Source organism: Chiloscyllium plagiosum, unplaced genomic scaffold (genome assembly GCF_037043375.1).
Source record: "Chiloscyllium plagiosum isolate Xiang-an unplaced genomic scaffold, Cpla_swu_hap1 HiC_scaffold_2, whole genome shotgun sequence".
In the NCBI taxonomy this organism is placed as follows: Eukaryota; Metazoa; Chordata; class Chondrichthyes; order Orectolobiformes; family Hemiscylliidae; genus Chiloscyllium; species Chiloscyllium plagiosum.
In genome coordinates this window covers 93050414-93077577 of record NW_028270140.1, presented here as the reverse complement: position 1 = coordinate 93077577, position 27164 = coordinate 93050414, and the positions used below count along the sequence as shown (strand labels likewise).

Sequence of the window (27164 nt, the reverse complement as noted above, 5' to 3'; positions counted from 1 at the left end):
AAATGAGTGTTTTCATTCAAAATGTTCATCTTGTTTGGAGGGCCAGTTACAGACCAGGTAGACTCCTAACTGTTCCCATACTGGCTGAAGTCAGTATGAAGACCCTGCGTCCTCGCGCTTGTCTCCCACCTGGTTTAAGTTAAACTCACCACAAATCATCTCTTTCTAATGACAGTAATCAAATACATTCCACCATTCAATGACATCTTGGATAATTTTTTGATGACACTCAGTCAAATGCTGCATTGTAGTGTCAAGTGCAGTCAACTCACTTCACCACGGAATTCAAGTCTTTTGTCCACGTTTACCAACGCAAGATACAGGTGCAAAAGTAGGCAATTCTGCCCGTTGAGTTTACTATGCCCTTCAGTGAGATCATGGGTTGATCTGATAACCCTTAACTCTACTTTCCTGCCTTTTCCCCATAACCTGGGATACTCTAAACAAATAAAAACTGTGGATACTTGAAGTCAGAAACGAAAACAGAAATTGCTTGGAAAATTCAGCAAGTCTTGCAGCATCTGTGGAAAGAAAGTAATTTTAATGTTTTGGGTCCAGTGACCCTTCAGAATTGATCATAGCAAGGAAAAGGTTGGTATTTATGATAAAGGTAGGGTGGGGAAATGGGGAGGTAGAGATGGAGCCCAGAAAGAGAAATACAAGTGGACAAACAAAGGAAAATGTCAAGGTCAGCCTGGGAAAATGACTAGCTGCTAATGGGGACCATTAGTGGTTGATGATGGGTTGTTTGTGGTAGCAGCCCATATATTGACAAGGCCTGGTGTTTGGGAGTTGGGGTAAGGGCATGGGAGAAGGTGCTCAAACCCTGTAATGGGTTCAACAACTTTAGAGTCCGGAGGTTGCAGGTTTCCCCTTGGAAAATGAGGCGCTGTTCTTCCAACTTGCGCTGAGCTTCACTGGAGCACTGCATCAAGCCTGAGGCAGAATTATTGGCCAGATAACACAGTGATATGTTGAAGTGGCTGGCAACTGGATGCTCAGGTTCAGTTCTGGGGATGGAATGTAGTTGTTCTGCAAAGCAATCACCCAGACTGCATTTGTCTCCCCAGAGGAAACCACATTGTGAGTAGTAAATACAGTGGACTAGTTGAGTGAAGTGCAGATAAAACATTACATCACCTGGTGCTTCTGGAACCTTGGATAGTGAGGAGGGACAAAGTAAACAGGAAGGTGTAACATCTTTTGCAATTGCATGGGAAGGTGTTCTGTGGATATGGGGAGATGATGGGAGTGGACGAATGTGATGTACCAGAGGGAACAGTCCCTGCAGAAGGCTACCAAGGGAGGGGAGGGGTATATGTGTCTGCTGGTGGCATCCCACTGCAAGTGGTGGAAATGGCGGCTAATGATCCTTTGCATATGAATGCTCATGTCACGGTAGGTGAGGACAAGGAGTGACCCTGTTGTGTTGTGGGAGGGAAGAGAGTGGATAAGAGCCAAAGTGCGGAGATGGGTCAGGGCCCTGTCAACCACGGTGCTGGGGAATCCTTGATTAAGGAAGAAGATGGACATTTCAGAGGCCCCTTTGTCAAAGTAACAGCATCGGAACAGATGCGATGAAGACACAGGAACTGGGAGAATATAGAACACAGAACAGTACAGCACAGTACAGTTCCTTCGGCCCTCAATGTTGTGTGGCCATTTATCCTACTCCAAGATCAGAGTAACCTACATACCCTTCATTGTGCTATCTTCTGTGTGCGTATCCAAGAGTCGCTTAAATATCCCTAATGTATCTGACTCTACTATCACTGCAGGTAGTGCATTCCACACACCCACCACTCTGAGCAAAGAACCTACCTCTGGCATCTGCCTTATCCTCCAATTATCTTAAAATTATGCCCCCTCATGATAGACATTTTTGCCATGGAGAAAGGTCTCTGGCTATCCACTCTATCTATGCGTCTCAACATCTTGTACACCTCTATCAAGTGACTTCTCATCCTTCTTCGCTCCAGTGGTCCCTCAGCATTTCTTCATCAGATACGTCCTCTAGTCCAGGCAGCATCCTGGTAAATCTCCTCTTCACTCTCTCTAAAGCTTCTATGTCTTTCCCATAATGTGGCGACCAGAACTGAAGACAATATTCCAAGTGTGGTCTAACCAGGGCTCTATAGAGCTGCATGATAATCTTGCGGCTCCTAAATTCAGTATCCCTGCTAATGAAAGCCAACACTCGATACGCCTTCTTAACAGCCCTATCGCCTTGGGTGGCAACTTTGAGGGATCTATGGACATGGACTCTAAGAAGCTGTTCCTCCACACAGTCAAGATTCCTGCCTTTAACCCTGTAACTGCACTCAAATTTGACCTTCCAAAGTGAATCACTTACACTTTTCCAGGTTGAACTCCATCTGCCACTTCTCAGCCCAGTTCTGCATCCTGTCAATGTCCTGTAGCAATCTACAACAGCCTTCCACACGACCCACTGCTCCACCAACCTTCATGTCATCACAAATGTACTAACTCACCCTTCCACTTTCTCGTCAAAGTCACTTATAAAAATCACAAAAAGCAGAGGTCCCAGAACCGATCCCTGCGGAACACCACTGGTCACCGAGCTCCAGGCTGAATACATTCCATCTGCCACCACCCTCTGTCTTCTATGGAAGAATGGAATAGAGTCTTTATTTGAAGCAGTGTGTGAGGTATACTGAATGTAATTTTGGGAATCGATGGGTTTGTAGTGGATATTGGTGGCTAGCCTTTCCTTAGAATTGGAAGCAACGTTGAGGAAGGGAAGGGAGGAGTCAGATGGACCAGATGAAAGTGAAAGCTGGATGGAAGTTGGAGATGAAATAGATAAACCTTTGCAATTCTGAATGAACGAGGGAAGAAGCAACAATGGTGTCACCAATATACCAGAGAAAGAGTTGAAGGTGGGGTCTGAATAGGACTGGACTGAAACAAGGAATGTTCCATGTCACCCATAAAGACACAGGCATAATTGATGCCAGTGTGACTCCCACAGTTATGTTGACAATACCTCACATGTTGCTTTATGTAAAGAGTCGATCCCATTCTCTCCGTTCCACCGTTGCAACACCTTTAACCTTTAGAAAGTCAGAGGAGTTAGAGGAGAAGTTGTTCAAAGTGAGGCTGAGCTTGACCAGAAGGGTGGTGGTGGATGGAAACTATTTGGGTCTTTTTTATCCAGGGAGAAGTGGAGAGCCCGAGACCATTGAGATGTGGGATGGATGTGTAAATAGATTGTACCTTGATTAACTTATTGATTTAAAAATGTCTATCTCAGCTCTGAATATACTTGATGACCCAGCCTCAACAGTCTTCTGCGGTAAAGAATTCACAGACTCTGCCCTTTGAGAAAATAAATTCCTCCTCGGCTCTGTCCTAAATTGGTGACCACTTATTCAGATTACGACCTCAGGTTCTCGGCACACTCACGTGTGGAAACAACCTCTCCTCATCAATTGTATCAAGCCGCCAAGAATCTTAGATGTTTCAAGAAAGTTTTGACTTTTTTTTAAACTCCATTGAGTACAGGCCAAACCTACTCATCCTCCACTCTACAAACAGTCCCTCCATACCTGGAGTCAACTTCGTGAACTTTCTCTGGACTGCCTCCAATGCCATTTTATCTTTCCTTAGAGGGAGATCAAAACTATTCACAGTTGCCCAGCAATGATTTCATTAGCACCTTGTTTGTTCTCTATCTTAATGAAAGAGGACAACATTTCCCAGAAGTGTTAATACCATGGGTTTTGAGAAGGAGGAATTGAGAAAAGTCAGTATTACTTTTTAAAAAAAAGATGCTGGAGAAATGAATGGGTTCAAAGACTGCGAAACCTCAAAGTGATGATATGAAACGTAGAGTGCTAAGGGAAGTGGCTTTGGAGATATTGGATGCATTGATGGTTATCTTTGGAAATCCTATAGACACTGGAGCAGTAACTGCAGATTGAATGGTGGCCAATCTATTCCCACTATTTAAAAAGGGAGGGAGAGGGAAAAGAAGAGAATTTCAGGCCACTTACCTGATACCAGAAGTGGACAAAATGCTGGAGTCAATTTAAAAAGATGTGATAACAGAATGTGTGAAAATCATTAACAGGATTAGACAAAGTCAGCATCAATTTATTAAAGGAAAAGCATGCTTAACTAATCTATTGCAGTGGATGTACTGTATTTGGATTTCAAGAAGGGTTTGAGAAGGACCTGTGTAAGAGGTTAGTAGCATTGAGGGTAATGCACCGACATGGATAGAGCTTTGATTGGTCGACCAGAAATATGGAGTGGAATTAAATGAGTCTTTGACTTTGTGCTAGACAGATCAGTGAGCTTTGCATGAGCAGTTAGGAGACAGCACATCTGAAGTGAAGCGCAGCCTGAGTATCTGTGCATGTTTCTGGGAATTTGGAGCATTGTGGGAATTCAGTACAGAAGGGAAGAGGTGCTCTCTGCTTTATTTTAGTTCATAGTTTGTAAGGTCTTTTTAACAGGATAAATTAAGGCCTGGGTTTGGGGGGGCCCAACACAAATCAAAGTGATATCATAAGGAAACCGTAAGTTCACTGGTTGTTTAGAGCTGCTAACTGTGTATTATAAATTGCTTTCATATGAACAGGACAAATGTTTTACAGATTAAAAAAGCTAAATCTACCTGTAAAGTCTAACTCTCAGTAGCAGTTATTTAGAATTCAGTTGGTAAATGTCTAAGTATGGATTCAATCTCTCATCAAGTTCCAGACAAACAATAGCCTCAAATAAATTGTTCATCATTGGTTGTACTCAAGTTCTGAAAATGCAGTGGCCTCAGGAGATTGAAGGGTTTAATTTTAGTTCATTCAAAAACCATTTATTTCCAAAGAGTTAAAACTGGGCCCTGGGCCTCAGTTTGCAAGATACTGAGTCTTCACAACGAAGAAAAAATACACTTCTAAACAGGTGAAATATGGTTATTTGCTGCAATCTTGAATAAAGTAAGGGGAAGAATTAACAGTACATCAGAAAAGGGCAAAAAAAAATTGTGAAAAATCATTTTTCGCAATTCCATTTCAAAACTTTTTCAGGAGAGAATATCTTGCAGTGAGTTGTGATTGATTCTATGCAGTCTAATCCAAAATTAGATTTTACTTTTTGGGGCCAATGGGAAAGTGAACAGGAGTATTGGGTGCTTAATTTGCCAATACTGCATATATTTCTATTTACATGATGGGTATTCCCGATGATCTTCGGTTGTCGAATATGAGGCTGCTTTCATCTGCTGTGAGCACCTTCTCCACACGGTACTTATACTGGCTTATGTTTAGCCCTTGTGGCTGAGAAGTTATACAACCAACCAAAAAGCTTGCCTTGTAATTCTGTTAAATGCTTCAAAGCTGGAATTGAAATGCAAGCATATTTCTTTATATTTGAAAGCCTAGAGTTTATTAACTAAGTTAAACATGGAGAGTTTTAATTTGTTACTGTAGCCCTGAAAGAGTCGATTTTTCAAATTAAACAAAATGCAGATGCAGGAAATGTACACTCAGGTATTATATTGGAAAAACTCACCATCTGTGGAAAGAGAAACTGAGTTAATGCTTGAAGTTGAAAATATCTATTGTTTGGAATGGGTTGGACTCCTGGATTTGATAGAAGACTTACTGTGTTGAAATGGTTCAACTTCCTATTTTAATAATAGGTTCTCAATGCCCAAAATAGAGCTACTAACTCTAGTTAAAGACAAGTTTGTTCATGGGACATTCTGACCAGATAATATCTGATCTTGTGATATTATTAGATACGGAATTCAATTCCCTAGACCCCATCTTTTGGAACTCTTTGATGAAACCTGACGAAAATCAGTGATATAGTCTGACGACATTGCCATCAGAACATAATACAATGGCTCATCAAGAGATGACTCTTGGTGTCTCACTTACATTTCTGTTTGTAGCAATACTCAGAAAAGAATGTATAGTTTAAGACTGACCAGTACCAAACAGGCCTGCGTATCTAAGTGCAGCAATTCCTGGATGATATGCCGGTTGAACTGACAAGTGACAACTACTATACATACCACGTGAGTGACAGGCACTGATCATCACCAAGAAGGGAGATTCAAAGCATCACCCATGACATTCAATGGCATCACAATCACTGAATCCCTTATTGTCAACACTCTGCCGGTTAGTATTGACCAGTAACTGAACTGGACTAGTCACAATTGCATGCTTTCTGATTCTCCAAAGCGTGTCCATCATTTGAAGGCACAATGGGTGAATTTAGCACCATGACACTCCGGAAGCACAATTCTATCCAGAACAAAGCAGCCTACTTGATTGGTAGCACATTCATTCACATTCAACTTCTCCATTATTGAGTTGTAGCAGTAGTGTATACTATATACACGATGCACAGCAGAATTTCATGACGACTCCTCTGACAGCTTCTTCCAAACTCATGACCACTACCATCTAGAAGGTCAAGTGCAGCAGATACATGAAAACATCACCACCTACAAGTTCCTGTCCAAGCCACGTACCATCTTGGAAATATATTTTTGTTTCTTCAATGTCACTGGATTAAATTCCTGAAATTAAACTCTTTATATGACCAAAGTTTGTGCGAAGATTTGTAGCTCGGGTGCTCGTTGTTGTGGTTCTGTTCGCCGAGCTGGAAGTTTTTGTTGCAAACGTTTCGTCCCCTGGCTAGGCGACATCATCAGTCTTTATATGACATTGTGAATATATCTATGCCACATGAAATGTGCAAGAAGTCAACTTACCACCATCTTCTCATTGGTAAGTGGAGATAGGCAATAGATGCTGACCCATCTAGTACTCACATTCTGTAAATGAATTATAAATAAAGTTCAGAGAGCACTGTTTCTATCTCATTGAATTGGCCAAGGGCCTACACTTGCCTCTGATTACAGCTCTATATGATAACTTTAATTCTTTCAGTGTCAGTTGTACATATCTAGAAAAGCAACGGCAAGATAACCCACACAAATCCAGCAAAGAACTCTAGTTGATGATATTCCGCTGCCCTCTCAATTCCACTTTTCCAGGCTCATCCCTACTGTGTTATCAGTCTTGGTCCCAATCTGTGGTGTTTGAGGGAGCTGGTAAAAGTAGAATTGGCCAAGGGCCTACACTTGCCTCTGATTACAGCTCTATATGATAACTTTAATTCTTTCAGTGTCAGTTGTACATATCTAGAAAAACAACGGCAAGATAACCCACACAAATCCAGCAAAGAACTCTAGTTGATGATATTCCGCTGCCCTCTCAATTCCACTTTTCCAGGCTCATCCCTACTGTGTTATCAAACTTGGTCCCAATCTGTGGTGTTTGAGGGAGCTGGTAAAAGTAGAGCATTGCATTTTAAATTCAGAGCTTGAAAGACAGTGCTGAAGAAAGGGACCTCTGATTTCAGGATGAGCCCAGTTATTCTAGAAGGTTGGGGATAGAAGCTTTAATCTAGCCTCCTCACACTTTACTACTCGTAACCCAATTGCAATAACCCACTATGGTGGTAAGTTTGCTTGCTGAGCTGGAAGGTTTGTTTTCAGACGTTTTGTAACCATGCTAGGCATCATCATCAGTGAGCCTCTGGTGAAGCTCTGGTCCCACTTTCTATTTGTGTTTTGGTCTGTTAAGGTGAGTGATATCGTTTGCGGTTCTTTTTCTCAGGTTGGTAAATGGGGTCCAAATTGATGTGTCTATTAATAGAGTTCCGGTTTGAATGCCAGGCTTCTAGGAATTCCCGTGCATGTCTCTGTTTAGCCTGTCCTAGGATGGATGAGTTGTCCCAATTAAAGTAATGTCCTCCTTTATCTGTATGTAAGGATCCTAGTGATAGTGGGTCATGACTTTTGGTGACTAGTTAGTGTTCGTGTATCCTGATGGCTAGTTTTCTGCCTGTTTGTCCAATGTAGTGTCTCTAACAGTTCTTGCATGGTATTTTGCTAATGATATTCGTTCGTTGTTTGTATAGGGTCCTTAAGGTTCATCAGCCACTGTTTAAGTATGTTGGTAGGTTTGTAGGTACCAAGATGCCAAGAGATGTCTTTGAGGTATGGTAATGTGGCTAGAGTTTCTGGGTGCGTTGTGTCTGCTTGTTTAGGTTTGTTGTTTAGGAATCAACAGACTGTGTTTATTGGGTACCCATTCCTCTTGAATACACTGTATAGGTATTTTTCTTCTGCTGCTCGTGCTTCTTGGGTGCTGCAGTGTATTGTGGCCCGTTTAAATACTATACTGATGCAGCTCCATTTGGGTGTTGGGACGATTGAACATAGAACAATACATCGCAGAACAGGCCCTTCAGCCCTCGATGTTGCGCTGACCTGTGAACTAATCTAAGCTCATTCCCCCTACACTATCCCATCATCATCCATGTGCTGATGCAAGGATTGTTTAAATCTCCCTAATGTGGCTGAGTTAACTACATTGGCAGGCAGGGCATTCCACCCCCTTACCACTCTGAATAAAGAACCTTCCTTTGACATCTGTCTTAAATCTATCACCCCTCAATTTGCAGTTATGCCCCCTCATTCAAGCTGACATCATCATCCTAGGAAAAATACTTTCACTATCTACCCTATCTAATCCTCTGATCATCTTGCATGTCTCTATCAAATTCTCTCTTAGCCGCCTTCTCTCCAATGAAAACAGACCCAAGTCTCCCAGCTTTACCTCATAAGAGTTTCTCTCCAGCCTTTCCTCATTAGACCTCCCTCCAGACCAGGCAACATCCTGGTAAATCTCCTCTCCACCTTTTCCAATACTTCCACATCCTTCCTGTAATGGGGCGACCAGAACTGTAAGCAATAATCCAAGTGTGGCCGCACTTGCATTTTGTATCGTTACGGCTCCGGAACTCAATCCCTCTACCAATAAAACCTAACACACCGTATGCCGCTTTAACAGCAGTATCAACCTGGGTGGCAATTTCCAGGCATCTATGTACATGGACTCCAAGATTCCTCTGCACATCCGCACTACCAAGAATCTTTCCATTGACCCAGTATTCTGCCTTCCTGTTATTCTTCCCAAAGTGGATCTCCTCACATTTATCTACGTTGCACTCCATTTGCCACCTCTCAGCCTAATACTGCACTTTATCAAAGTCCCCTGCAACCTGCAACATTCTTCCACACTGTCCACTACTCCACCGATCTTAGTGTCATCTGCAAACTTACTAACCCACCAATGCCTGCATCCAAGTCATTTATAAAAATGACAAACAGCAGTGGTCCTGAAACAGATCTTTATGGCACACCACTCGTAACCGGACTCCAGGCTGAATATTTTCCATCAACCACCACTCACTACCTTCTTTCAGAAAGCCAGTTTCTAATTCAAACTGTTAAATCACCCTCAATCCCATGCCTCTGCATTTTCTCCAACAGCTTTCCATGTGGAACCTTATCAAAGGCTTTACTGAAGTCCACGTCAACTGCCCTACCCTCATCTACATGCTTGGTCACCTTCTCAGAAAAGTCATTGAGGTTTATGAGACACGATCTGCCCTTGACGAAACCATGTTGCCTATCTGAAATTAATTTGTTGCTGCGAGATGATTAAAATCCTATCTCTCATAATCCTTTCCAAAACTTTTCCTGCAACAGAAGTAAGGCTCACTGGTCTATAATTATCTGGGTCATCTCTACTGCCTTTCTTGAACAAGGGCACAACATTTGCAATCCTCCAGTCCTCTAGTATTAAACCTGCAGACAATGACGATTCAAAGATCAAACCCAAGGGCTCCGCCATCTACCCCCTAGCTTCCCAGAGAATCCTCTGATAAATCCCATCCAGCCCAGAGGACTTATCTACTTTCACTCCTTCTTGAATTGATAACACCTCTTCCTTACTAACCTCGCTCTTTTCTAGTCTAATGTCTCGTATCTCATTCTTCTCCTCTTCAATATTCTCCTTTTCCTTTTGTACTTGCTTCTGTTGTTAAGTATCTGTTTTGTGTGTGTTGCATTCCTGTAGATGCTGGTCTCAAGTTCTCCATTAGCTGTTCTTTCCACTGTGATATCTAGGAAGGGGAGTCTGTTGTTGTTCTCCTCCTCTTTTGTGAATTTTATGCCAGTAAGGATATTGTTGATGATGTTATAAGTTTTCTTTAATTTGAATTGAATTGAGTTGAATTTATTGTCACGTGTACTGAGGCACAGTGAAAAGCTTTGTCTTGCGAGCAATACAGACAGATCACATAGATAAGTAAATAATAGGTAAACAGCGGCAAAAACAAAAACATAGGTATAGGCGAATGTTAAGAGTTTGTGAGTCCATTCAGTATTCTAACAACAGTAGGGTAGAAACTGTTATGAAACCAGCTGGTGCATGCGTTCAGGCTTCTGTACCTTCTCCCCAATTGTAGAGGTTGTGGAAAAACATCGCCAGGGTGGGATGCATCTTTGAGAATGCTGGCAGTCTTTCCTTGACAGCGGGCCTGGTAGATGGATTCCATAGATGGGAGGTCAGCCTTTGTGATTGTCTGGGCTGAGTTCACCACTCTTTGTAACTGTCTCTGATCTTGAATGATGCAGTTGCCATACAAGGTAGTAGTAGACAAATTCAGACAAATTGCTCTTGATGGCGCCCCTATAAAAGTTGGCAAAGGTATTCACCATCTTGCCAAGTTTCCTCAGCTGCCTGAGGAAGAAGGGATGTTGTTGGGCCTTTGTAACCAGTGCATCCACATGAAGACTCCAAGAAAGCTTGTTGTGGATGACCACTCCCAGGAGCTTGACACTCTCCATTCGTTCCAACTCTGTGCTGTTAATGTGTCGGGAGGCATGAGTAACATCCTGCCGAAGGTCCATAATGAGTTCCTGAATTTTGCCAACATCGAGAGCTAGGTTGTTCTCAGTGCACCATTCTTCGAGGTCTTTCACCTCCCGTCTGTAGTCTGCTTCATTGCCACCTGAGGTTTGACCAAGTATGGCGGTGACATCAGCAAACTTGTAAATGACATTAGTCTGGTATTTGGCGACGCAGTCATGGGTATACAGTGAGTACAGTAGGGGGCTCAGGATGCACCTCTGGGCGGCTCCGGTGTTGAGTGTTAGTGAGGATGAAATATTGTCCCCAGTCTTCACTGATTGTAGCCTGTGGGTCAGGAAACTAAGGGTCCAGTTGCAGAGAGTGGGGCTTAGTCCAAGATCACTAAGTTTAGTAATTAGTCTTGAGGGGATAATAGTGTTGAAGGCTGAACTGTAGCCAATGAGTAGGATTCTTATGTAGCTGTTCTTGGTGTCAAGATGTTCTAGAGAGGAGTGAAGGGCAAGATTTGTTCTGTTTTGTGATGACAAAGGTGTCATCCAAGTAGCGGACCCAAATTTTGGGTTGGATAGTGGGGAGGGCTGTTGGTTTGAGTCTCTGCATTACTGCTTCTGCTAAGAAACCTGATTTGGTGATCCCATGATTGTTCTGTTGATTTTATCGATTTCACAATGAACACATAGAGTAGTGTAGTAATTTATTGTTACTTGTATTTATGAAAGTACAATAAAATGTATATAAATCGCCATAATCAGGCACCATTTTCATTACATAATTTTGTGTGAATTATTTCTTTTCATAATTTAAGACAAATTTCATTTTTTGTTCCATCCACGGTTTCTTGATTTGTTAAGTGGCTATGGGATGCTGCTTTACTCCGCAACTGCCAAAACTGTCCCTCAGGCCACAACAGCAATGAGGAAGCTTGCTGAAGCAGCCCCTACCACTGCAAACTGGATTCAGAATGCTGCCTCTGTCAATGTTGCCTCATCATTGCCGATACTTTAGCCACTGCCATAGCCAGGAAACTGTCCCACCTCTTGAGGACCAGGGCTAACTCAACGCTCGAGTACACTGAGGGATTGTCCAAATTAATTCTCGAGGAATGAGGGGTCATTCATTCTGTCACTATTGCAGACGCTGCCAAAACACCTGAGGCAAGGAATGGATCCCAATTGATCAATGCTGGAGCTGTTGCTCAAGTCATGATAAGGAAACGGTGAGGGGGTGGGGTGCGCACTGGATCCATTGCTCAACAGCTCCCTGCAACCTCCCTCCAGCACCCCAGTCACAGAAGGAAGAAAATGTGTATTTGATTTAAAAATTAAATGAAGAAAATAGGTAAAGAAGAACGAAAGAAGGGTGCGGTTGGTCATGCGGGAGTGGATGGGCCTGGGAGCCCTAATATTTCCTCTGCCAGCTATCATCTATGCTAATCTATATTCATGCATCACAATGAGACTGATGTGACCACCAAATCAAATCAGTAGTTATGCTTCATACTTGAAAAAGTGAGTGGATCTGCTAACATTGCAAAGGCACACTTGTTGAACAGAGGTGTTGATAAAATATTTCCTTATTCAGAAAAACGCTGGTACATTCCAAATAAATAGTTATAGTTATGAGCTATAGTTGGTTAATTCTGAGTGGTGAGCATGACAAGGGAAAGAAAGTATCGTGAAATGCCAACTAATGGAGCTACAGAGTTACATAAATAGAAGTTTCATTTTCATAGCATGAAGTGATTCTCACAATTCCTAGTTACTGTTCTCTAATGAACTAAGTCACTGTTCAGATACCAATAAATGCTAATTGTTTTTGCTGATATCAAATTAAATTTTTGGAAGTAGAACTCCAGTTAGTTGCCCTCTCAAGGGAAAAAAAATCTTTTGTGTGCTGTACTTATTCCCTCATGTACTATTGGTGTGATGTCCAGATTTGGCTTTGGATTAATATTTCAAAGAACGCTACAATATTTTTAGTAACTAAAATTATAGAATCCATGAATGACTACGTCATAGAAAAACACTGCTCAGCTCACTGTGAACACACCAGTTCTCTGCAAGGACAGGTCAGTTAGCCCTTCTTAACTCATAGTCCAGCAATTTCTTCCTCTTCAAGTACTTATACATTTTGCTTTTGCATGCTATAATTGAATTTGCCTCAACTGCATACTCAGGCAATGCATTGCAGACCTGAAACACTTGCTATTTAAAAATGTTTTTTATACACTGTTGCTTCTTTTGCTAACTAATCATCTTAAATTAGTGTTTCTGGCCTTGACACCACCACCAATATCAATGATTTCTTCTGTCTGGACTTCTTATGATTTTGAAAACTTCCATTCAAGCTGCTTTTCCAAAAAAAACATCTCCAGTTTCGTCAATCTATCCTTGCAAGTAGAGTTTCGCTTCTCTGGATGCTAGCTCACAGAGCTTTGTCTGAAGTCTGCCTCCTTCATTATGTGCAGTGCTCAGAATTGGACACATGTTCCTGTCAAAGCAGAATGAGAGTTTTCTGAAGTCTCATTGTTTCATTGCTTTTTTATTCTGTTCCTCTATTTGTAAAACTCATAATCCACTATTTTTTATGACAGTTTCTCAACTTGCCGTCTTATCTTCAAAGGTTTGTACAAATATGCTGCCAGGTCTGTGTTTCTGCACCCTTTAGAGATTATATTAAGTTTTTTCTAAGTGCTTTCAGTAAATATATCAGTTCACACTTCTCTGCATTAACTTAGATGTAATCCATGTTGGCACAATCCACTAACCTGTATTTGACTATTTGAGGTCTGTCACTGTTCCCACTGTTCACAATAATTTCATGTTTGGTATCACCTACAAATTTTGAATTTGTACTCTGTATGCCAAATGATCTCTCAGAAATTAGCATGACCAAATAAAACAGTAGATGATTATCAATACTTGGGGAACTGAAGTGTATACCTTCTGCAAGATAATTATTCGCCCTTGACATCAAGGCCATATTTGACAGAGTACGTCATCAAGGGGCCCTAGCAAAATTGACTTCAATGGGAACCTGTGGGGAAAGTCTTCTCTGGTTGGAATCATATCTAACATAAAGGGAGAACATTGTGGTTTTTGGAAATTCAGGATGTCTTTCCTGGGGTTCCTCAGGGTAGTGTTCTCGATCCATCCATCTTCAACTACTTCGTCAATAATCTTCCTTCCATTATAAGGTCAGAAGTGGGGATGCTCACTAATGATTGCATAGTGTACACCACCATGTACAACTCCTCAGGTACTGAAACAGTCCATGTCCAAATGCAGCGAGACCTGGACAAGATCTAGGCTTGTCTGATAGTGGCAAGTAACATTCAGAAGTCATACAACACCAAGTTATATTCCAACAGACTTATTTGAAATCACAAGCTTTCAGAGTGTTCTTCCTTCATCAGGTGAATCTATCCACCATCCTTTGACATTCACTGGCATTATCATTACTGAATCCCCCACTGGGGATAATGCCAAGTTACCATTGACTAGCAAGTGAACTGCACTAATACTGTGACTCCAAGTGCAGGTCAGAGGCTCGGAATCCTGTCGCAAATAACTCACCTCTTGATTCCCCATAGTCTGCCATCGACAAGCACAGTCAGGAATATGATTGAATACTCATCACTTGCTCCAACAGCACTTTGAGCTTGACACCATTCAGGCCAGTGCAGCTCAGAATTAGATTAGATTACTTACAGTGTGGAAACAGGCCCTTCGGCCCAACAAGTCCACACCGACCCGCCGAAGCGCAACCCACCCATTCCCCTACATTTACCCCTTTACCTAACACTACGGGCAATTTAGCATGGCCAATTCACCTGACCTGCACATCTTTGGACTGTGGGAGGAAACGGGGAGAATGTGCAAACTCCACACAGTCAGTTGCCTGAGTCGGGAATTGAACCCGGGTCTCTGGCGCTGTGAGGCAGCAGTGCTAACCACTGTGCCACCGTGCCGCCCACTAATGTTTCTGTTTTTGTTAACACAGTCTCTTGTTTATACCTATGCCTACAGGGATCTTACTGACACTGCTCGTCTCAGCTATATAAGGTTCACTCCATACAAAGTTAAAAGGTACTTTCTACTTGGAGAATAGAAGTATCATTTAACCCTTAAAGTCTAAAAATTTAAATTTTCTCTCACAGTTCCTTCAGTGTTGCTGAGTCAAAATGCTGGAGTTTCCTCTTAAATAACATTGAGAGTGCAGCGATACCAAATACACAGCAGCAGCTTTCCACCACCTTCTCCAGGACAGTAGAGATGGCTGATAAATGTTTATCCAATCAGTGAAGATGACATCCCATGAATGAATTAAAATAAGAACATAATTCTCTCTTTCAATCATTTAGCTTACTTTCTATGTATATTGTCACTTTCCCTTTTATTCTATGGATTTCAACTTTGCTGATACATTTATTATATGGTACTCTTTTTGCAGTCTATGTCCACTGCGTTAACTATTACCCTCACCAATCTTGTTAGTGCCTCATCAAAACAATTCAATTAAGTTAATTAAACACATTTTGTTTTCAACAGATTCATGCTGGATTTTCTTAATTAATCATAACATGTCAAATTGACTGAGCAGTTTTCCTGGATTCGTATGTCTTAAAAGTTTTCCCACCAGAGATTTGTTATGATTTGGGGTAACGTGGCATAAATTGGATCCCACAATTCCTGTATGTTTCACAATCGATTGTAATGGAAAATAAATATTTATTGTGAAATCTATAAAAGCATAGACAGACAAAGAAGCAAGGACCTGACTTTGCAAAGAATTGCAGACCTTGCAAATTGTAGACAGACCGAAAAAATATAAGCAGATGTACAAGGACAATAAGCTACCATATCAGCAGTCAAGGAATGAGAAAAACAACTCCATATGTGGAAAAGAGCTCGAATGTTCCCAACTCTTGGCCTTGTGTGATAAGAATAAGAGAAGTTTAGTATAAAGAGAGTATGTAAAAGTCGTTAAGCTCCCCTTATATGAGGCATTTTGCCAAATGTATTGGGTCGACCCTGCAGAGTCCAAAACAAACTTTTTCTTACTAGCATTTGAGTTGAGTCGTTTTAATTTCCACGACAAGATACAATGCCCCACTTTACCTGACTTTCAGGTCTAAGTTACTAGCATGGACCTAGTTTCTGTGCAAACTAAGAATTATTATTTATTACAAATAATTAGACTGTATTTACATGAAAAGAGATGCATAATCGGCATATAACACTCCCTTATAAATGCACACGTGTGCACAGATACAAAAACAAAACAGTGGGAAAAGACATTATTGATGGAGGTAAAAAGTCTGGAATGTCAGTTCAGTTGTCTTAGCTTGCTTGGCCCACTGTTTCAATGATTCTTCAGCTGTCCAGATCTCTTGTTCAAATGTCTTTCTCTGGATGCTTCCATTTGTTTGTAAGAAGTACAGAGTCGCTGATGCACTTGGAAACTGTCTCTGATTTATCAATTTGAAAGTCACAGCTTCTCGCTGTTGTTGAAGAAAAGGTAACCAGTTTTGTTGTAGTATCAACTGGGTTTTGACTGCAGAGGCCAGGCAGCATCTTAGCCCAGAGAAGATCTGCATACTTCTTTTCAAACAGCTTTTTATGATGTATCTCGTAGATATCAAGTTACAGGTTGTTGTTATTATGCATGTTTCGTCAACACAAATTTACTGTAACATGATTGAAAAATTGTGAACGCTGTTTCTACAGCAGGAACTTTTAAAATGTGTGTTGACTGTCATGTGATTATAGTACCAACACTTTTAGCACTGTTTCTAAAGCATGATTTTTCTATAAGGCACAAGAATGCAACCATTGCATTTTGGAAGAACTGAGTGTACTTGCCTTTAATAGCATGTAGCCTGCTTACAAGACACTGATTTTTAAAGCAGCTCTTTCTCATTTCAATCCACAGTTTTTCTAAAAACACAAAAATATGAAAACACTGTCTTTACATTCAAACTGATTAAGCTGAAAATGTTTGTTCTTGCATCGTTTTAAAATGAGAAATCCAGGTATTATACTGTATTTTCCAAACATTTGTCATGGCCCCCTTATCTAATGTGTATATGTATATGACTGTTACTATATTTGTATAATATCTATCCTTACTTCTCACACCACCCTTGGATAGAGCTGCCTTGGGATTCCCCACCAGCCTTGAAGTGGTTCTCAGTAATATCTCAGCTTTGATGAGAAAATAATGGATGGGCCTAAGGGTCTAGGTTTCAGTCCTGAAAATTATCCAGTCTACGTCAGATCATCCTGGAGGGTAAGGTGTCTCAGAAATTTGAGCAACAGATGAAGCTAGCCATTTCACTCCTTACTTCTCAGGGAAAAAAAATTGAGTGCTACTGTCCACTAACAAGATGATTCCATCAAGCCAAAAACAAATTCTGCCTGTTGCAAAAATGGGTCATCTAGTATATGGATTTCAGTGCTGGTGTGATGTTAGGTATGTCAGCTATATGTCCCAACAACAGGTGGATCATATCAAACAGCAAATTCCTTCAGAAGTTCACAACTAAACGTATTCAAATGGCCTGTATTCAAATGCAGAACATGGAATCAAATCTGCTGTTGAATACAGATTAGACATCACTTGCTTAACAATTCAAATTGTGTGAAGGGTTATACTAAAACAACCAGTTGAAGATTGTATGTCAGGTTTGCAGTGTGGCTCAGTTACAGGTGCCAGCTACTGCACATATTTATCTTGCAGCGCCCTGTCCTAGGCAAAGAGCAAGAGGATGTCCATGCATTGCATCTTTGTCAACTGAACAGAAGTTTGGGAGCAGACATTCCTTGTGCAGTCCTGACGGCAGTGCCTTGACCCATCAGATTTGGAGATGCCGGTTTTGGACTGGGGTCTACAAAGTTAAAAATCACACAACACCGGGTTATAGTCCAAAGGGTTTAATTGGAAGCACTAGCTTTCGGAACAGCACTCCGAAGCTAGTGCGTCCAATTAAACCTGTTGGACTATAACCCGGTGTTGTGTGATTTTTAACTTTGTAGACCCCAGTCCAAAACCGGCATCTCCAAATCATTGACCCATCAGAGTCCACTTCTTCCTCTTCTCATCAGTTTACATTTTTGTTCTCTTTTTGAGATTTAATTTTTTTTTCACTTCTGCCTTGATGATTACAAGACCTTATAGAGGTTTATAAAGTCATGAGGACCATGGATAGCGTGAGTAGCCAAGGCCTTTTTCCCATGGTAGAGGGTAGAGGAATCCAAACTGGAGGACATAGGTTTAAGTGAGAGGTCAAAGATTGAAAAGGGACCTGAGGGGCAGTTTTTTTCATTCAAAGGATGGTGCGTGTATAGAATGAGTTGGCAGAGGAGGTGGTGGAAGTGGGTACAATTTGAACAATAAAAAGGCATCTGGGTGAGTACATGAATAGGAAAGGTTCAGAGGGATATGGGCTAAATGCTGGATATTGGTACTAGATCAGTTTAGGATATCTGGTCAGCGTGGATAAGTTAAACTAAAGGTCTGTTTCCATGCTGTATAACATATGATTCTACACAATGAATAGGTTTTGAAAGAATCTCCTGTTCTCTCAGAAGTGGTAACCAAATTAAATCCTAATCAGGTTTTCATAGTTCACTATTTTACATGAATGGAATTCATTTTCTGAGAGTTTTTTGCATTTTCTTTTCAGGACAAAGGAAAAGACAAGGTTTCAAAATTCGACTCCATTCGACACTCCATTGCTGGAATGATAAGATCACCAAAAAATTATTTGAGTTCATCTGTAAGTTAATTGTATTTTCAAGTGGTTTTAGTGGTCATACTATTTTGATAAATCATGTGTGGGTAGTTTGATTTAATAACTTTACCAGTTCACATACCTTACATTATCCTTTTGCTGTATTCTCTGTACATTTCTTGCATTTTCATTAAATTGATTCTCGGGGTGTGAATGGACATTACTGGAATGGTTGTAATTTTCTGTCCTGTTGCTTGGACTGGTTGGTGGTGATAATGGAGTTTCTTTGACTGTTGTAGTGCATGTGAGATTTATCCATCTAGGTTTCCTGTGTGTCAGTGAACAACTTAGATGTCAACAAAAATTTGTAAACTTTGCAAATATTTAATTAATTCTTTGACTGTGGTTGGCTTTTTACTTGCAGATTTATTTACAGATAACTTATTACTAATGAGCCGCCTTTCTTGAATTTGGTCTCAGCTTTTCTGGAATATTCCTCAATATTTCTGAAAAACAGTACCATTATCTTACTGGATAATTCTTAACTAATTGTTCGAACAAAGTTTTTTTTTCACTTTACATTAGCATGTATAGGTATATTGGGAAGAATATATATTAAAATTTCAAGAATTAATTTATCCTGATGATTTTCTTAAATAAAATTTAATAGTAGTAGTGGATACTTGAGGGGATATTGTCTGTTTTCACAAAGAAAAATTGTAAGGGAAGGACCCACTATCCATGGTTAACTAAATAAGTTAAGGAAGGCATCAAACTAAAGGAAAAAGCATGTAATTGGCCAAATATGAATGACTGGTCAGATGTTTGATCAAAATATGAAGAACAGCAGAGAAGGACTGCAAGGTTAATCGAACAATCAGAAGATGAGAGGAAGCTAGCCAGAAGATAAAATGGAGATCAAGAGTTTCTGCATATATTTATAAGTGAAAAGGTTAAATAAAGTGACTTCAGTTATGATTTAAAAAGTTGGGACTGTCTTCCCCAGAGAAGAGTGGTCTAGGAGGAGATAAGATAGAAGTTTTCAAATCATGCATCTGCACAAAATAACATAGAACTTTGAAAATAAGAACAAGTGCAGGCTATTCAGCCCTTTGAGCTTGCTCCGCCATTCTGTATGATCATGGCTGATCTTTAAATTCAGTACCCTTCTCCCCATACCCTCAGTAGCTTTCTTTCATTACCCTTTGATCCCTTTAGCCCAAAAAAGGCTATCTAACTCCTCTTTGAAAACTTTCAGCGTTTTGGCCTCAACTGATCTCTGTGGCTGTTTTGGCCTCAACCACGTTCTATGCAGAGAATTCCACAGGCTCACCTTTTTGAGGGAGGTCCTAAATTGCTGACGCCAAATGGCCTACTGAAGTTTTCACCTTTGTGTCTGGACTCCCCTGAGTGTTGAGAACATCCTGCATTTATCCCGTTTAGTCCTTTTAGAAAGTTAAAGTTTCTCTGAGATCCCTCTTCATTCTTCTAAATTCCAGTGATTATAGTCCTAACCAATTCAGTTTTTCTTCATAAGTTAGTCCTGCCATCCCTGGGATCAGTCTGGTAAACCTTGGTTACACTCCCTCCACACATGCATTCCATAGGATGAAACTGTTCCCATTCTTAATATTGAGAACCAGGGGCACAATTTTAAAACGTAAGAGAAGCAAATGTGAGACAAGAAGAAATCTTTTCATGCAGCAATAATTAGGATCTGGAATGCATTAACTGAAAGTCCAATAGAGGCAAGTTCAGTTGAGGGATTCACGCGATGTTAAAAGATTATTTCATTCAAAACAAATGTACAGTATGATGGATGAAAGGAAGGAGATTGTCATTAAGCTTAAATGCTTATTGAGTTGGTATTAACTTGGCCCCTCGAGCCTGCTCTGCTACCAGTTAGCATGGTGGCTGACCAACTTTCATCACATCCTCTTTCCTGCCCTTTCCCCATAACCCATGATTTCTCTACTGATCAAGAATATATCCATCTCAGCCTTCAATACAGACAAGACCTCTGCCCCCACAGCTGTCTGTGGCAAGTAGTTCCAAAGATTCCCACCATCCCAGAGAAGAAATTCTTCCTCATCTCAGTCGTAAATTGATGTTCCTTAATACTGAGACTATGTCCACTGATCCTAGGCTCTCCCAACAGGGGAAACATTCTCTCATCATTTATTCTGCCAAGCCCCTTTTGACTTCTATATGCTTCAATTCAGTCACGTCTCATTCTTCTAAACTCCAGTGGGTAGAGTGCCAATTGTTTAGACATTGTTCATAAGACAATTTCTCTTTGCCAGGGATCATTCTAGTGAACGTTCTCTGAACTGTCTCCAATGTCACAATATATTTCCTTAAATAAGGGGACCGAAACTGCTCACAGTACTCCAGATGTGGTCTCACCAGCACCTTGTATAGTTGCAGTAAAACTTCCCTGCTCTTATACTTCAACCCCTTGAAATAAAGGCCAACATTCCATTAGCATTCCTCATTACCTGCTGCTCCTGTATACTAGCTTTCTGTGTTTTGTGCATAAGAACCCCCAAGTCCCCTTTGTGTTGCAGCTCTTTGCAGCTTTTCTCTGTTGAACTAATACTGTTCTTTTGTTCTTTTGTTTTCCTTTTAAAAATTAACATCTTCATTTTTTTTTCCCCACATTACACTCCATTTGCCAACTTACTTAACCTATCAATACCTCTCTGTAAATTGTTTATAGTTTCTGGCAATCTGCCTTTCTACCCTTGTTTGTTTTATGTGCAAATGTGGCTACAGTATATTTGCTTCCTTCCTCCCAGGCATTAATATGTATTGTCCTCGTACTGATCACTGTGGAACCCCACTGGTAGCAAGTTGCCAACCTGGAAAAGAACCCTTATCTCTACTTGCTGTTTCCTGCTCAATAGCCAATTCATTATCCATGCCGGTATGCTACCTGCAACACCATGGGCACTATGTTATAGCTTAACCTTTTGTGAGGTGGCTAGTTGGCCTAAAGTTACTCCCTTTGGCCTCCCTCCCTTTTTGAATTGGAGTTTTCAAATCCTCCACTACGTCTCCAGAATCCAAGGATGTTTGGAAAATTACACCAGTGTGTATAGCTACTTCTTTACTGGTTGATTTACCTCTTTGATTTGTGTGCTCTGTTCCTTCCTATTACATTCTGTTTATTACTTCCTGTACCTCTTTCTCTTTTCCATTGTCTGTACTCTTTGATTTACGACATTTTCCCAAGTTTGATTCCTTGCTCCCACTATTTAGTAAATACAAATGTGAAGTTTCAATTGACAATTTAAGTAAATGCTTTGATAATTTTGAAGAAAACAAATAACTAATGTAATAATAGAGAAGTACTTTACATGGTGCAATAACTAGTAGTGGTTTGCTTTTACTTTGGGATAATTTGACATAAAACTGATTTTTAGTTTAAACTAGTCTACTAAGCTCTTCAGAATCTGACATTCTTACCTCATCTTGTCCATATGTGACTCCAGACTCCCTGAAAGTAGTCTTGTGTACCATTCAAAGTATTAAATCCAGCATTAAATATGCTTTGGAAACAACAAAGGCATGCGATGCAATGTTTTCCTTCTATTTATCATGGAAACTGTACCAATATTCAATATACATTCAAAAATGTTCAATATACTCCCTGTATCATCATTTATAGTGAATGTCTCACCCTCCTCCATCCCCACCCCTGGCAATGTCTTGTGCCACCAAAACACGACAGTTCCAGCAGAAATGACAGTAGAGTAGTCTGCACTGAAGAAGATATGGCCCTGAAGATCCTCATCCCTAACTGTGGACCCAAAGTAGTTTTGTAGTTTCTGGTCAGACATGGAAAAAGAAACTTGCTGACCATCTACTATAGCCTTCCTTCAGCTGATGAATCTGTAAGCAGCATTTTGAAAAAAGCCGTGTGGATAACAAAGGCACAGAATTTGCTTTTGGTGGAGGACTTCAATGTCTGTCACCTAGAATTGTTGACTGGCATCATTACAAACTGAAATGGATGATTCCTGAAGGTCATTACTGTCAGACTCACTCCATGGTCTGTGGTGAGAGAAACAAGTCACAAAATCCTACCGTACCTCATCCTTGTCATCTCCTTTTCAAAAATATATCTGTCCAAGGTAATATTGACATTTATCAGTATATTTCATGTGGAGGGTAGTCCTGTTGTCTGAAGACACCATTTTGTGTGACAGTATCACTTGCTGCAAAATGGGAAAAATTTGGAACGGATCCAGCAGTTCCAAACTGAGGTGTTTTGGGTCATCAGCTGCAGCATTCTTGTATTTCACCACAATTTGTAACGTGATAACACAAGATATTTCTTGCTCTGCTGTAACCAACAAGCCAGAAGATCAACCCTGACTCATTGAAGACCTTTGAAAAGCATACCAGGAACAGCATGTAGACATACCTAAAGATGATGTAACAAGATAGTGAAGCAACAGACATGCCCAACAGCTGTAGCAACAGATTACAGAATTAGTGGATTAGATAGAAGTTGTACAGCTTCTGCTACATGCATTTGTGAATAATGGTAAACAATTGAACAGTTACCTGGAGGAGAAGACTCCTCACACGTGCCCATCCCCCTCAATGATGGGAGAGCCCAGCATGGCAGTAGAAATAAAAGGCTGAAGCATTTGCTACTATCTATAGCCAGAAATGTCAAGTGGATGATCCATCTTGTCCTCTTCCTGGAGTCCCAGTATCATAACAAGCAGTCTTCAGCAAATTTGGTTTATTCCATGCAGTTTGAAGGCTGAAGCATTATATATTAAAGACTGTTGGCTCATAACTTCCAAACTAGTGTACTGCCAAGCTTTTTCAATCGAGCCCCAGTATTGGTATCTACCTGATAATATTGAAAGTTGCTCAGGTATAGAGCTGTCCATATTAAAAAAACAAATTCAACCCTAATCCATCTCATCTTAATTATCAATTGAATGATGGAAGGAGTCATCAAGACTCTTGCATATCAAGATAGAATGCTGTTATCTTATTGCTAATTGTGGAATATTTGTAGTGTTTATGGTTGCAAAATCAAGGTTGGGGAATAAATATTCCAGGGCATATAATATTTTGGAAATAGAGAAAACTTGGCAGAAGAGGAATGGTCACCCTGAAAGCAAAGCATGATGAGGACATCAGTGCTAAAGGTTTGGACTTCAGAAATTTATGGAGTAGAATAATTGTGGGTAACAATTAGGAATGCCAAGAGTTGGAAAACCCAATGAGAGTAATATATTGGGCGCCTAATAATAATTATATTGTTGGACTGACCACTAAACAACAAAACAATCAGCGTTTGTTTCCAATGCCAGTATAATTGTGGGGTCTTAACTTTCAGAGATCGGAACATTCAAATTGGCAAAGGTGCTCCAAGAGGTGAAATTGTTGAACATTTTTGTGGTAGTTTCTTGGAGCAATATATTGTGGAACCAACTTGGAATGAAACTATTTTAGACTTATTATTGTTATGAGGAAGGGTTACTTGACAACATCATAGTTTAAGATCTACTGGGAAGTAATGGTCTTCATACCATTGAATTCCATGTCAAGCTGGAAATGACAAATTCCATCACAAATAAAAAATATTAAACTTAAAACCAGTAATATAGATTTGCATGGATAACTGCCTAAGGTTGTTTTAAAAATGTCTTGGTAATTGAACAGTGGGAAATGCTTAAAGAAACAATTCATTGTTCAACAAAAATAGGCTCAATTTAAAAACAAAAAAAGCAAGAAAGACCCAACTGTTGCTCGATCAGTAAAAATGATATTCGATTAAACAAAGAAGTTTTAAAATGTTGGAAAGAACTGTAACAAGTCTGAGGATAAGAGTCATCAAGATGTTGATAAAAAGGGAAAAAAATAGAATGAGAATAAACTAGGCAGAAATAGAATACCAGATTATAAAGGTTTTTTTAAGCGGACAATTCAGAATGGGAGTAGTCAAAGTCAGTAGTGGTTTCTTAGAAAGGGAGACAGAAGAAATTATTGTGGACAGTGAGAAATAATCCCAGAGGAAACTCCCTATTGTTATGATATATGTAAGGACCAGAAACATTTCTTTTAGAATCTGCCAACCCAGATTTTAGTGGAAGGATGACGCCACAATAGTTTAATGGTTTAAATGAAAATATTTTTTCTGCATAAAAAAATCAAAGAACATGAAAACAATACATGCACTCATCTTAAACAGCTACATTAAAGATAATAAAAGGAAAATGGTCTCTATTAATTTCAATTTAAACTGAACTTTGATGAGATGGATCAGGGTTGAATTTGTTTTTTTTAATATGGACAGCTCTATACCTGAGCAACTTTCAACATTATTAGGTAGATACCAATATTGGGGCTCGATTGAAAAAGCTTGGCAGTACACTAGTTCCAGCAGGGGTGGCAGAGGCAGGCATGATGGTGTCACTTAAGATGTTTCTAGACAGATACATGAATGGCAGGCAGCAGAGGGCTACAGATCCTTAGAAAATAGACAACAGGTTTAGATAGAGGATCTGGATCTGGACCTGGAGGAGAAGACTCCTCACATGTGCCCGTCCTCAGTGATGGGAGAGCCCAGCATGGCAGTAGAAATAAAAGGCTGAAGCATTTGCTACTATCTATAGCCAGAAATGTCAAGTGGATGATCTATCTTGTCCTCCTCCTGGAGTCCCAGTATCATAACAAGCAGTGTTCAGCAAATTTGGTTTATTCCATGCAGTGTGAAGGCTGAAGGCATTATATATTAAAGGCTGTTGGCTCATAACTGCGTGTAATCACATATTATTGTTATGTTCCTTGAGTAAGCTTTGTCTGCAAGATTCCATGGACGAATGTTCCTTCTTAGTGACTTGCCCATTCATCAAAATATCAAATAGAATTCAAAACATTAGATTACTTACAGATTAGATTACTTACAGTGTGGAAACAGGCCCTTCGGCCCAATAAGTCCACACCGACCCACTGAAGCGCAACACACCCAGACCCATTCCCCTACATTTATCCCTTCACCTAACACTATGGGCAATTTAGCATGGCCAATTCACCTAACCTGCACATTTTTGGACTGTGGGAAGAAACCGGAGCACACGGAGGAAACCCACGGAGACATAGGGAGAATGTGCAAACTCCACACAGTCAGTTGCCTGAGGCGGGAATTGAACTCAGGTCTCTGGCGCTATGAGGCAGCAGTGCTAATCTCTGTGCCAGCATGCCGGCCACGTAGATTAGATTACTTAGTGTGGAAACATGCCCTTTGGCCCAACAAGTCCACATTGACCCGTCGAAGCGCAACCCACCCAGACCAATTCCCCTACATTCACCCCTTCACCTAACACTACGGGCAGTTTAGCATGGCCAATTCACCTAACCTGCACATTTTTTTTTGGACTGTGGGAGGAAACCGGAGCACCCGGAGGAAACCCACGCAGACATAGGGAGAATGTGCAAACTCCACACAGTCAGTTGCCTGAGGTGAGAATTGAACCTGGGTCTCTGGCACTGTGAGGCAGCAGTGCTAACCATTCTATGCTCTATCTTGCTTTCAAGAATAAACCATTGGACAAACATTTTCTCAAAATATCTGCAGAGAATGCTTTTTTTTCTGTCTTTTGAAGAGTGTTAGTCTCTCTTTTGGGGGAATTTTAAAGTGTGTTGCTAACCCAGTATATGTTATTCAGCGATGATGCAGCAATTAGTTTTGTTTTGATAATAAACCAATATTTGTAAAGAAACTTGGTTGATAGATCTTTTTGTTTCGAAGCTTATATAGATAAGGTATTGAACTGGCCAAATTACGAACTGAAAGAAGTATGTTGTGACCTGTGGAGAAGTGGAACTAGAGAGCCAGTGCACTCCTCCACCCCGACTCATAGTAGCATGTAATACCTAGAATGTTGATCCCAAAGAAAAGCCACAAATGTAATTCAGAAATGCCTTCCTGTTTTATTAGAAACTATGAGAACTCTATTGTTAAAGTGAACTTTCAGTAAATTAATCAGTGTAGTATTGGACTTCCACTATATTGTTTATAAATTTCATAATGCTTTTGCCAATGTGCATTTGATTTCTTGTTATGCATGTTAAATAAGACAGAGAATAGTTATAATTTTAAAATCCCTCCTTTTTGTGCTTAACACAGTATTGTGCATACTGTTGAGACATTTCATGAAAATTCAGATAACTCTTATTTTTCAGTTCTTTGACGTGATGCCTACCAGTGAAAAACCATTAGCAGAACAAGATTGGTATCATGGAGCAATTCCTCGAATAGAAGCACAAGAGCTGTTGAAACAGCAAGGTGATTTCCTGGTTCGAGAAAGCCACGGCAAACCTGGTGAATACGTACTTTCTGTTTACTCAGATGGACAGCGGAGACACTTTATCATCCAGTATGCAGATGTAAGTATGCTGATTATTGTCATAGAGTCATAGAGATGTGCAGCATGGACACAGACCCTTCGTTCCAACCCGTCCATGCTGACCAGATATCCCAACCCAATGTAGTCCCATCTGGCGGTACCCGGCCCATATCCCTCGAAACCCTTCCTATTCATCTCTCTGTCCAAATGCCTTTTAAATGTTGCAATTGTACCAGACTCCACTACTTCCTCCGGCAAGAAATGTCATAATTAAACTGATTT

General features: G+C 40.4%; 1 protein-coding gene across 4 annotated transcripts in view; it reads left to right on the top strand.

Annotated features, from left to right (window-relative positions):
* The window catches only part of fer (fer (fps/fes related) tyrosine kinase), a 216893-nt gene that overhangs the window by 112878 nt on the left and 76851 nt on the right, over positions 1–27164 (top strand). For all 4 annotated transcript variants that reach the window (XM_043710381.2, XM_043710372.2, XM_043710364.2 and 1 more), the window contains 2 exons: positions 18457–18549; positions 26719–26922. In XM_043710381.2, coding sequence (XP_043566316.1) covers positions 18457–18549; positions 26719–26922 — 297 coding nt within the window. The remainder of the gene's footprint in view (positions 1–18456; positions 18550–26718; positions 26923–27164) is intronic.